This window comes from Plectropomus leopardus, chromosome 15 (assembly GCF_026936395.1).
Source record: "Plectropomus leopardus strain MGB_pleo_1.0 chromosome 15, ASM2693639v1, whole genome shotgun sequence".
NCBI classification, from domain to species: Eukaryota; Metazoa; Chordata; class Actinopteri; order Perciformes; family Serranidae; genus Plectropomus; species Plectropomus leopardus.
Genome location: NC_142190.1, coordinates 5,078,813 through 5,090,904, shown reverse-complemented (window position 1 = coordinate 5,090,904; position 12,092 = coordinate 5,078,813). Strand labels below are relative to the sequence as shown.

The 12,092-nt window shown below is 39.2% G+C and overlaps 2 protein-coding genes across 4 annotated transcripts in view; one reads left to right on the top strand and one right to left on the bottom strand.

The window, feature by feature from the left end:
* dmpk (DM1 protein kinase) overlaps window positions 1–9,044 on the bottom strand; it is a 28,605-nt gene extending 19,561 nt beyond the window's left edge. Inside the window, exon 1 of one of the 3 annotated variants that reach the window (XM_088088396.1) lies at window positions 8,849–9,044. In XM_088088396.1, coding sequence (XP_087944522.1) covers window positions 8,849–8,873 — 25 coding nt within the window. In that variant the 5' untranslated portion in view covers window positions 8,874–9,044. Of the gene's footprint in view, window positions 1–1,871; window positions 2,206–8,848 lie in introns of those variants that run through there. The other 2 variants (XM_088088395.1, XM_042499758.2) reach the window with 2 other exon arrangements.
* LOC148187208 (uncharacterized) lies at window positions 5,525–11,829 on the top strand. Its single transcript, XM_088088397.1, has 4 exons — window positions 5,525–5,730; window positions 9,487–9,565; window positions 9,700–9,959; window positions 10,598–11,829. Exons 1-4 carry the CDS (start codon window positions 5,705–5,707, stop codon window positions 10,713–10,715), a joined length of 483 nt encoding a protein of 160 aa, XP_087944523.1. The 5' UTR covers window positions 5,525–5,704; the 3' UTR covers window positions 10,716–11,829.
* Window positions 11,830–12,092: the final 263 nt, after the last annotated feature.

Genomic DNA, 12,092 nt, shown 5'->3' with positions numbered 1-12,092 from the left:
TTTTTGTTTAACACAATTTTAATTCTATAATTTTAATAATTGTGAAATTCTAGTGATTCTCTCTCTGTCTCTCTTTTTCTCTCACTCTCTCATATATTTTTACCAATTCACCTTTTACTAATTCTTGCCAAGTGGCTTATTACCTTTATTCCCATGTTTTAGAAAGAAATCAAGTTTCAAAAGGTTTAAATACTTGAGTACGTGAAAGGTGTCTGATCACAGCACAAGAAAACTGATGATTCAGGTTTGAATGAGGGAAGGCAGAAGACAACATAAGAGCTGACGATGTTGTCTGGATACTCGGAGTTGCGCGACATGGTGTTTGCAACTTATTCAGTCAACCAGAAGAAAAACGGGCATAGGATAACACAAATCAAACTTCAGATGAGTGGTAATTTGTCCAAATATGTAGAAATCTTCTGTAATTGCAGTGACTCCTGATATCTTGCTACAGCTCCAAGTTAGCTCGCACTTTGGTGAGCAGCGTTCACCATAACACCTGCACGGTGGTGTGAACGCAGTTTTAGGGCAGAAATGATCCATAACCCTGGGTTTGGACTATATTCCTCTTTTTAATGCAATGTTACTTCAAAACATAGACAAATAAACAAATAAATAAAACCTCCATCACCAGATAAATTATGTTCATTGCCAAAATTTTGGAAAATCTTGCCTGTTACATCACAAAACACCTATAAAAAAACATAAAAAGCACCAGTCATTTCATCAAATTTCCCATAACGATACGTTTACGTAAAGGTGACAAAGATGTCTCACAGCTGGAGGAGTAACCACAATTGTTCATCAAGAGCAAAGAGAGGAGGCAGAGAGACGTTGAGCCACAGAGGGAGGAGGTCAGGGAGGTCAGGGAGGTCACACACATGAATCAACAAAGCTTCAGACTGCAGGAGACTGACCCTCGTTTCCTGTTTCATATCAACATTCAACATAACTTTCTCATAACCACGACAATGACCATAATTGTCGTCAAACCTTAACCAAGTCGATGAATCGACCCAAACCGTGACCTTTCGCTGACCCTCTCAAAGCCACTCTTGTGCTCAAACCTTATCAAAGCTTTACTGTTGCTCTGTCAGATCAGAATTAAATTTTATTTTAACTGAGATTAGTAAAAGTTTTGCGAGGCTCAGACTAATTATGTTGACTCTGGTCATGTTGCCAGACTATTGCAGGGCATAATAATACTAAAAAAAAATCAAATTAATAACAAAATAATTTTAAATATATAACTATGATAATTTTGATTAAAGTTCTCTGGATCTTTTTAACTAGATTTTTCGAAAATAATTTCTACAAATACTAATTTCTTGCAATTATAAGGGTCCAAAGGTATTTATTGTGCTGAATGCAGCAGTTCACAGCCTGCAGTACATTTGCACACCAGAGGTGGCATGATTGTGACCTTCATTTTTTGAATCCTGCCTTTCTGCACAAGAATCCAGTTCTTTAACAGACAAACAAGGCGAGTCCGGTCGTGATGGTATTAATGGCGTCAGAGCTGACAAAGTAAATGAATAACAAATGATCTTGTTTTTTTCTGCCCGGGAATGTCGCTCAAACCATTGGCTTAGTCACACATGATGTTACATTTGGGGAGTTTTGGATAATGCATCAGTTGATTGTCCTTGACCAGCGGCCAAACACAGAGGTTGCCAGGCAACATGTACTGTCAATATCTGGATGAGTAATTTAGGTCAGCACGTTAATATGGAAATAAGGAAATCCCAAGTGGCTTCATTTTAGTCAAGCAGATATAGGGGGACTTGGTGTGTAAATACAATACACACACACACACACACACACACACACACACACACACACACACTTAGAAATAGGAAAAAAACACTCACCCCACTGCAGGAAACCAGAGACATATTTCTCCCTTGCGAAGGGCGAGGAGTAGAACTCCTGATAGACGCCCACCAAAAGGTCCAACAGTGTCTGGAGCCCAACGGGCCCCGTGGTCTGGGGGCCCTCGGCCAGGTCAGGTGCACCAAGGCCAGGGCCCGTTGACATGGCGCCGGACAGGCGAGGGGTTTGTCTGCTTTAAAGTTGCGGTGAAACTCTGGTGTCCATGGTGTGTCGGGTTTACAGACAAGCGGGATCTTCCTCTTGGTTTACAGTTGCTCTGCTCGGCCTCTTGAGAATCACATTTACAGTAACGGCCCAACACCCTCACCCTCCCCAACCTTCGCCCCCCTGCCTCTCTGGATCTCTTTCCGGATCACACCTAACCCCACCCCCCCCTCCTGACCTGCCTTTTCTGCCTCTGCTTGATCACAACAGGAGTGTTTTCTATGCAAACATCCTCTTTAACAGTTCATGTTTCCTCGTCTTCCCAACTTCTTCTTTACTGTCACTTTTTTTCCTTTCTCTCCTGTCTCTCTTGTCTTTATATGTCAGTCCCCTCCTCTCTCTGTCTATCTGTCTCTCCTTATTATTCTCTCCCGTGGCTCTGCAGCATCTGTCAAGCCTGCGATTTCTCCAGCTCTGACTCCAGACCTTTTTTGGTGTTTGAGTCTCCCTCTCCGTCTCTCCCCCACTCCCTCTATTCAAAGTTTCTACTACAGAGAGAGAGAAGCACGCATACGCTCTGAAACAAATCCTCTTTTCTTTTCCCGTCTATCACTCATTATGTTTTTTATTACCTGTCCCTGTTTGCTTTTCTTCCCCTTTTTCTTTCCCCTCTGTGACAGAAACAGGAACCACTGACCTGAATCAGTGCTAGCTGTTGCTGTCACGCTCAGTCATGTTTTCAAGAGAGCAAATCTCTTATTTTGTCAACCGTCCAAGGATCCTTTTTAGCCCCCTTGATATTTTTTTTTTGGTCTCCCCACTGTGTCACTCATCTCTCCCCTCTGTCACCCCCGCTCACGTCATGTCTCCCTCACTCACTCTTCTTCAAGGATGCAGCAGAGATCGTTTCCTCTCGCTCAGCTCACTGGATTTGAAAATCCTTCACTCTCCTGCTGTTTATCCGTCTCTGTCCCTCTGTCCCTCTGTCCCTCTGTCCTCCTGTGCTGCGGTGTTGCTGTCTGTGTCTATTTCACTCTCTTCTCTTTCTCCTCCCCAACTTTTCTGTTTTGACTTTTCCAGTGAACTGCCTCCTTCCTCTTCTGTCTTATAAATACACCACAGCTGCCGCACAGCACCGCCTTGAAGTTTTCATCTCCTTTTCATAGCTGCATTTTCTGCAACCAGACTAATGCTCCAAGAGTGTAATTTTGTTTTCCTCAGTGTAGTCTAAGGGCATAACATGGAAATTAATCATCTGAGACTTGAGTAAATTTGCTTGATTTCTTTAGTGGGAGATGGGAGAACGCAGTGAACCCAAACATTTTTAAAAGTCTGTAACAAGAAAATTACCTGAAGGTTAGCAACAACAAAACTAACAAAAACACAAACAAAGAAAAAAAGAGAAGAAAAATGAAAAAAAGGGAAAGAAATTACCTGAAAAAAATGCTTAAATAATAATGCCAATTCTACAAAATAATTTAAAATATATAATTGTTATAATTATAAATACAGTTTTTTGGACATTTTAATAAATTCCCCAAATGTACAAATTACCTGTATTTTTATTGCCAAGTTGCTCATTGACTTAGCAAATAGGCTTAATTTCTTTAAAAAAAAAAATGGGAAAAACGCAATAAGCAGTTTAAGAAGAAATGATCCAAAAATGAGCAAAGTAACTGTAAAAAGTACAAGAAAATTACCTAAATATTAGCACAAAGAAGAAGAAGAAAATAGAAAAAAATAGAAAGGAAATTACCAGAAAAAAATGCTAAGATAATAATAATAATTTAAAATATATGATATGATCATTATAAATCTATTTTTTGGACATTTTCTTCCTAGCTTTTTTTTCCAGTTTACTAATTTCCTTCACATGAGAGTGTCGAAGTTATATGTTATGAAAGAAGGATTTACAACTGAATGTAAAAAAAGTAAATAAATAAAAACATTATGTGACTGCATGCACATCTTACATCCTGACTTAAAGAACCGATATTTACACACCTATATTGTATCTGCCACCTGTGTATGACCACTATGGAGAAATATACGCGCCATTACCTCTACAGTATGAACACTGACGCATATATAGAAGTTATGTGGTCCATACAGTGCTGAGAGAAATGATTTACTGTCAAAGTGCTGCTGGCCAAACTACTGTCAGTCTGCCGCCCACTGATGCATACCAGGGGAATATTATGGGTAAATAATTTTTACCAGCCGCAACAACGTCGCGACTGCTGGTATTGTTTTCACCTTGTTAGTCCGTGTGTGTTTGTATGTGTGTTATCATGGAAAAATGTGGTCCTGGTGACACCTACTGTAGAGGGAAATGAATGCTGCCAGCTCGATGTAGACCACCACAGAGTGCAATGGAAACTATTCAGTGTCACCTATTACTTTAAGTGTTGGCCCAATTCCAGTTTAAGTCTTTGTTTAAGGATGTTTCAGTGGGGATGGTGCTGGATCAACAGGGAAACTTTGGAAATCCTCACCTCAAACCACCTTGGTAACAATTTTTTTTTTTGCCATTTTTGTGCATTTCCCTGCATACATCTTTAAACCCCATTTATGAACATTATAAAAAACAAACACGATATTCTCCAGCTTATTTGACTCTATATGTCACACTATACTCTGAATTTGGATAGATGAAATTAAAATTAAAGTTATTCTTTAAGCCAGGAATACTTCACTTGCTTTGCTTCGGGGCCACTTTTTGCAAAATGACAGGATTTTACAATATATTTTACAATATATTTTAGGATGTTTCTAGTATTTTAGGACATTCCTAGGATTTTAGGACAATTCTCAGATTTTGGGACACCTTTTATCACCTGTTTATGTCTTCCATGTAGATATTAGTGGTAAAAGTTACAGTGAAGACAACAGTACTGTCTTAAATGTGGTGGCACCTCCTGCTGGTTGGATGAGAAAATGACTCCTGTTTTACTCTACTGTCAGTACAGGTGTATAAAAATAACCACTGAAGACAAAGATAACTTCCATCTTGACCAAATTCCCAGTTAGAGAATAAAGGTTTGCCCTACATGCACCACACACTCCTGAAAAGCTAAACTCTGCTCCCGAAATATCACAGAAAGACAAGTCTTTAAAGTCTTGTCAATTCCCTCTTAAATAACCTTGTCTGGGATTTTCATAATCTACCATGGCATCAGCTGAATGCTGAATACTTGGGAGTTGTTTGGGAGGAAAGCTCAATGGCATTAATATAAAAATAATCGCCCAAATGTGATGAATGTGTGCAGCCGGGACAGCTCACCTGCTAATCTGCATGTGCGCGGCCCCTTGTGTTGCTGCACACTCACATGTCCCATCAAGGCTTTGTTCGCAATTGATTGTGACACTAAGCCCGTCAGATTGGAAAGCAGGTTTGCACGTATGCACTGACTGTGCAGCGTTGCGTGCGTCACTGAGTGGGACACTGTGGGAAAATGAAGGGAGGGGAGGAGGTAAAATAGAGGCGGTGTGGGGGATGCTAAAGCTGTGACTGGCAGGAGGAAAGAAAGTGACTGACAGCAAAGTGTCGCTGACTTTCAACAGGACTACTCCAATTTCTTGGAGATTTTTTCAAAAAAAGAAGGCGTTTGGAATACCTTCTTGTTTTGATCCTCTGGGTCTTAATGTCGTTTAAGTCCCAGTAAGGATGAGCTGTATTCCTGCCTCACACAGGTAAGATACAAAAATAATCCACATACTCTCTAAAGAGACATTTCACAGATCCTGCTCAAACTTTCTTCAGCTGTGAGAGTGTCGCATCATTATTCTCAGAGCACAATCGCAAAAATGAGGCCACACTGCAGGTTTAACGAGATAACAACGTGATTGATTTAAGACGTTTCTTAAACCGAAAATTAAATTCATTTAAACGGTTAAGTGAAAGACAAAAGAAGACAAGACTGTAGGAGCTGAAGAGTCAGACGTAAAGGAACTAAGTAACTGATTGATAAAAAAGATAAAATAAAAATAAAACAATATAAAATCTATATATGGTATATTTTCACCTTTTAGCATACAGATACTATATGTCCATGATTGAAGGTTGTGAAGGATAATTATAATACACACACAGGGTGTGTAGTATTTTTACTGTAAAAATATATAAAATATCATTGCACTGTAAGTGTTAAAATGTTGCACAGTAGGAATTTACACATGTGTAATTTCATCTGTAAAACTGTTATAATTATTAGAGTTTTAACCTGTAAAATTTACAGGCTGTTCTGTGAAGTTGTTTGCATTTTATTGTTTTATTTTTTAAACAGATTTATTCTGGCAACCACAGCTGCCATTTTTTTGCGCTGTAAAAACAACAGGATTTTACGTATTGTACAACATTAATGATATATAATGATATTTACATATGTATGCAGGATGATTTAAGCATTTAAATTGCATGTTATATTTATACAATAACTGATGTAAGAATAATTATACTACAGAGTATAAGTATGTGTTGTAGAAATAATATAACAGAACTGTGCGTTGCAGGGGTAATGACGATTGTGGACTGGTCTAGTTATGGCGTTATCTGTCCCTTTTATTTTGATGCCCCATGTTAATATCATCAACATCATACAGTATAACATATACTGCTCATTTATCTGTACCTATGCCTACCCGTAAACCATAACAAATGTAATAGCAAGGTCTTTCTGGACTATTACTTTTATATACTAAAAGCAGTGAAATGTACTGTTATTTTTGTCGTCATACTCTTATTTTCTTCTTTGCAGTTATTGTCCTATCTAGGGCCTTCTTTATTTTATCGCTCACTCGTTCCCCATCCTCTGAGTTGAGGAGTCACTTGTTGTTTAAGCCTGTTATGTCATTAAGTGATTACCTGCAGATTAACACAGCGGGGGAAACTCTCTCCCTGCTGGTTGTCAACACTGCACACTGTTGTGCATCGAAACAGAGAAACATAAGGTAACACAGTGGACTCGAGCTGAGATGGAAATCCCCCAAGATAAACCTGATGATCTTAGGTCGTATCTGACTTTCTGATCTGTACAGCTGTGTATTGGACAGAGGGGTTTTTATTTTGAAGGATGTGGATAATGCCTGGGATTGAGGTCAGGTGGAAGCTATAGGCTACATTTAGTTTAGGCAGGAAAGACTCACGTGAGCTGCAGGGTGATTAATGACACTAAAAATAGCAGATTTTCCTGTCTCCCTTTGCACAAAGTTTTGAAATCACAAGCTAACAACATACCATCCGTCCATGTCTATTTCATCAAACTCTGCTCCAGTGACATCAGATATAAAATGCTGTTGATTTAGTGTGAAGAGAAAACAACTAGCAAACACAAAGTTTCCTAAATACACTTCTGTGGTCATTTTACACATTCACAACTAACACATTAGCTGTCAGAAAACGATTCTTGGAGCTGGACAATTCATCAGAAGCACTATTTGAATATATATGTGCCGTTCGGTTATTTATAGCACACTTGGGGCAGAGACAGCACAGCAGGACGTGGGGCGCATTAAAAGTGAAACTTGACCCTTCATTCTGCTGGATCTAAAAGTTTGCTTTCACTTACAAACTTACTTACAAATCACATCAATCCATGTGATTTGATCGGCTGTTAATGGATCGGCAGATCAATTATCCACCCTGTGAGTGACAAACTGTTGTTGAGGAAAAAATAGAACTCATGGAGAGGTATGCCTGCTGCGCTGTGGTCACAGACCCACAAAAACATCAGATTTTAGAGAGAGGATGCAGAGTGATACAAAGGGACACACAGAAGTTTAAAAGATGCCAAAAAAATCCAAAACAAAAACTGAAAGGCCCCTCACCCTCGACAGCTACAACCAGTAGTACACTGTCATTCTGTGGAAAACACTGCTTTTTGGTTACTTTTGTGACTATGGTTGTGTATTGGCAAGAATCTGGTGATAGCATACAATTCGTATCACAATACAAGGGTTACATTTCCATAGCCTATACTGTGATATATCGCTATACAGTAAGGATAGGCCTTAATAACTGCCTGTTTCATAGATCCATGTTCTTTAAGTTTACACTGGAAATATGTTGTTGCGTTAAGAGTGTAATGACCGAGGATAGATTACAATTAGTGGTCAGGGGTTTAACATTTTTTTGTTTGTTTGTTTTTTGTATTCATACCAAATGTAAGTCGTATTAGGCTAATTTCTTAAGTAAAATGCAAATCCTCCTTAAAAACGCTGTGTTAAAGCAGTGGTTCCCAACTGGGTCCAGATTTTGCCTTAAAAATGAAAAAAAAATAAACAAAATGGAAAAGAAATGTTCCACAAATTGCAAGAAATAAAGTGTGTTTTGAACAAACTAGACATATTTCTGAGGCACTTACAGCCAATTTCCAATGGACCTGAGACCAAGTTTTGGACTGTGACCCACCAGTTGGAAACCACTGTGTTAAAAGACAGTCGGAAACCTTAATTTTTCTGTTTTAACAGTTCCTGGCTGTGACAAATGCTGTAATTTTGAAGACTTTTAAAGAGAACGTGCCTTTCAAACCCACTGGCAAAATCTGGGGTCCAGATGTTATTTAAAATACATACAAAATACTACCCATTAAACTTGTATGTCATTCACCTAAGCAAAAACACAACTCTCTACCCAGTGCTTAACAAAAAAAAGCCTCATCGGTTTTACACCACCTCATAATTAACCAACAGCCCCTAACCCTAACCACCGACGACCACAGCATCAACTCGTGGGAAATACGATTCAATGGGGTCTCTGAACACCTGCGTGTTAAACACTTAGAGACGAAAAAAGCGGTGATTCCCTACCAACCAATAATGCAGTCAAGCCCCAACATGTGTCCATTTCCCGATTAGATTTCCTCCAGTAGCCTGTAAGAGTCCACCGACTGAAGATTTAAAACAGTTTTTTACAAAAAGTAATCCAAGTTGTAAGTAGGCGACTTCCATGGTAGGCATAGGCACACTGTTTACGACGGGTGCCGTAAAACGACTGTCGTAAATCTACGTCTCTCTCTCTCTCTCTCTCTCTCTCTCTCGCTCTACTTTTCTTCCTCCTAATTAACACATTCAGGCCTGGATCTACATCAGTTTCCAGTGCTGCAGAAAATTGGTTAGGTTTCTTTCAAAAACATAGAACATAAAGAGCAACTTATGTTGCGAGAAATGTCCCGTAAACAGCAAAAAAAAAAAAAAATAGAAAAAAGTCAAATGTTACTAGGAAGTGATCTAAAAAATATTAGATATTATCAATTCTTTAGAACCTTCTCAATATTTTACTTTATTTATTTTGTCTTTTTCTCTTTTTATTTTGTTGCTTATTTTCAAGTAATTTTCTTGTAACTTGTATTTTGTGGTAAGTAATAAGTGAGAGTATTGATGAGACTGAAAACAGACATGCCACAGAAAAAAAATCACCCAAATTAACCCATCATTGTTGTGTGTTTGCAGTATGAGCACCATTCTCAGTCAGGTGGAATCTCAAATGGAGGAAAATCCAGTTCAAAGAAGAGGGAGCAAAGCTTACCAGGTACAACAGATATCTTTACCAATGTGTCTTTAGCTTTACCTCAATGCAGTGACCTGCCTGCACAACGTAAATAATCAATATCAAGTTTATTTTTTCAGGCCAATAAATAATTATAAACCTCTTCCCTGGTCCAGATCTTCCCTGAAACCAACACGAATGACGATGACTCCAGCTCCTATCCTGAAGACTTTCTTTACAGGAGGGAGCGTCTTCCCTCTATAGTCGTAGAGCCCACAGAGCAAAGTGAGTCAGAGAATGGGGAGCTGCGCTGGCCTCCTCGATCCCTAATTGGTCACAACGTAGAGGAGGAGGAAGAGGAGGAGGACAGCAGCACTGATCAAAATGACGGCTTTTTGGATGGAGAGCAGCAGGAGGACACGGGGATGGAAGAAAGGTAAGGACCAGTGTCAGACTCTGAAGATGCAGACGACTGTTCGAGGCCAAAAATCAAATGAAACAATCATTGCTGCATTTCCAGCAGCTCTTTAACCACAAAATGCGTGTTTTTTAGGGACGCATAGCTGTTTTTCCATTGGGTATAGTGCCACGAAAAATAAATTGTTTTTTTACAGAGACATCGCAGCTTTTCCTGCTGGGATAGCACCAAATAAAACAAGTGTTTTTTACCCAGATATTTCTGAATTTCCAGCTGGGATAGAGACATGAAAGCAATTGTTTTTTTTACGACACATCACTACATTTCCCAACATAGTGCTACGAAAAACAATTGTTTTTTTTGCAGAAATATCGCTGCATTTCCAGCTGGAATTCTGCCAGTATTTTAAGCCATAAACATGATCTTTTCCAAACCATAACCAAGTGTTTTTTGTGCCAAACAATGGCAACATATTCTGGCAAATTAGTTTAAGTATCACTGTAACTGTCTTTCCGCTGTCAGGGGACTTTAAGGCATTAGAGCAATAAAAGTCAGACTTTTGCATTGAATTAAAGCTTTAAAGGGTTGACAGATTTTTGAAATTCTCTGCATCACATGAACTTCCTGACTATATCTTTCCATTTTCACTGTTGCAGCTCGGTTGTGAGGAAGTCTTCGATTGGACCGTCCCAGAGTCAACTGTCCCTCTCCCGGCTGACCCCTCCTGCCTCCCCCACCCCCCCTGAGGCAGCCCCACCCTGCCTGAGGAGCTGAACCGGTACAACCAGTACGCGTTGATTGCACCTGAACTTTAACTTTTATAATGTGTGTCCTCTGCATGTCTGACTTTTCCCAATTAACGAGCACCCCTTTGGGAAGGTTGAGATGACTACAAGTTGTTTGGACTAAATAAAGTCCAATACTAAGCTGATTCCAGTACTGCTATTTTTGGATTGAAACCTCTAGTCTAAACTAATCTGTGCTGCACTTTGCTGGTACCTGACGGCCAAACAGCAGATGTAGTTGAAGTGGCCTCAGTGGATGTTTTCAAAGAAAGTACCTGGTCCCAATGGTCAAGTTCAGGGGTAAGAAAGATGACTCTGAATCGTCCATGTTTGAACTAAATTCTGTCCTGATAGACCACATCTTGTGCCAGCACTGAATATTGTTAAATCACTAAACAATTCATTTTTTGTGTCATGGTGTAAAATCCTCTTTAATGGGATTGCGACCATGATGAGACACGACGGCTCTAAATTCAAACAAACCCTCATCATTGAAAAGATTTACTGCAATGACCTTAATCTTGGATGTTCTGTGTGTGTGTGAAGTCCCTTCAAAATATTAAAAATTATCCGGGGATGTCACAATATCCATTCAATATCCCCTTTTTTAAATTAAAATGCTGCTGGATTTATCAACAACCTTATACATAGGTCCACCCCTATTTAAAAAAAAGTGAATATAATGACTATATGACTGTTGACAACTTCATGGAAGTTGTTTGTTATGTTGATTTTTCCTCCAGTGAAGTTCCTGAATTATTCTATGTTATTTAGTTTTTCCACAAATGCATGTTCACCATGTCCTTGTTATGTTTTGTTTTGTTAATGACTTTGGTGACGATTCCTAAAAGATGAAACACTATTAAATAGCTCACGCTGCGACAAGCCGGTGAACAAAGCTGAGTGGAAGCTGAATCCAGAAGTCCTTTGCCACTGATACAAGAAACATACAGTTAAGAGAAGAGAACAATGTAGGACTTTTTTAATGTATGTTTCTGTGTAATTTCATCGTAGTGAAAGCTGTGTATGCACCTTTCCTTTATGTACCGCTGCCAGGTCAGCCTGGATGGCAATTGCATAATAAAGTTGCATTTATTTCCACATGGTTCTCTTGAGTTCATTTTATCAATGACTCCAAATTAAGAAGTGCAGAAAGAGATTCATTAAATAGTCTGGCTCACAGGATGTTGTGAGCTTGCCATTGAGAAATGTAAACTGCAGTAACGTTTTGGACAAGTCACCACAAGACACGTCCACCACGAGTACAAGACACCCTGTTTTCACTCCGAGCTCATCAAATAGTGCAGCTCTGTCAGTGCTTTTGGCATTCGAGACACTGAAAGTCATCTTCCGTGTCCAATGTCTC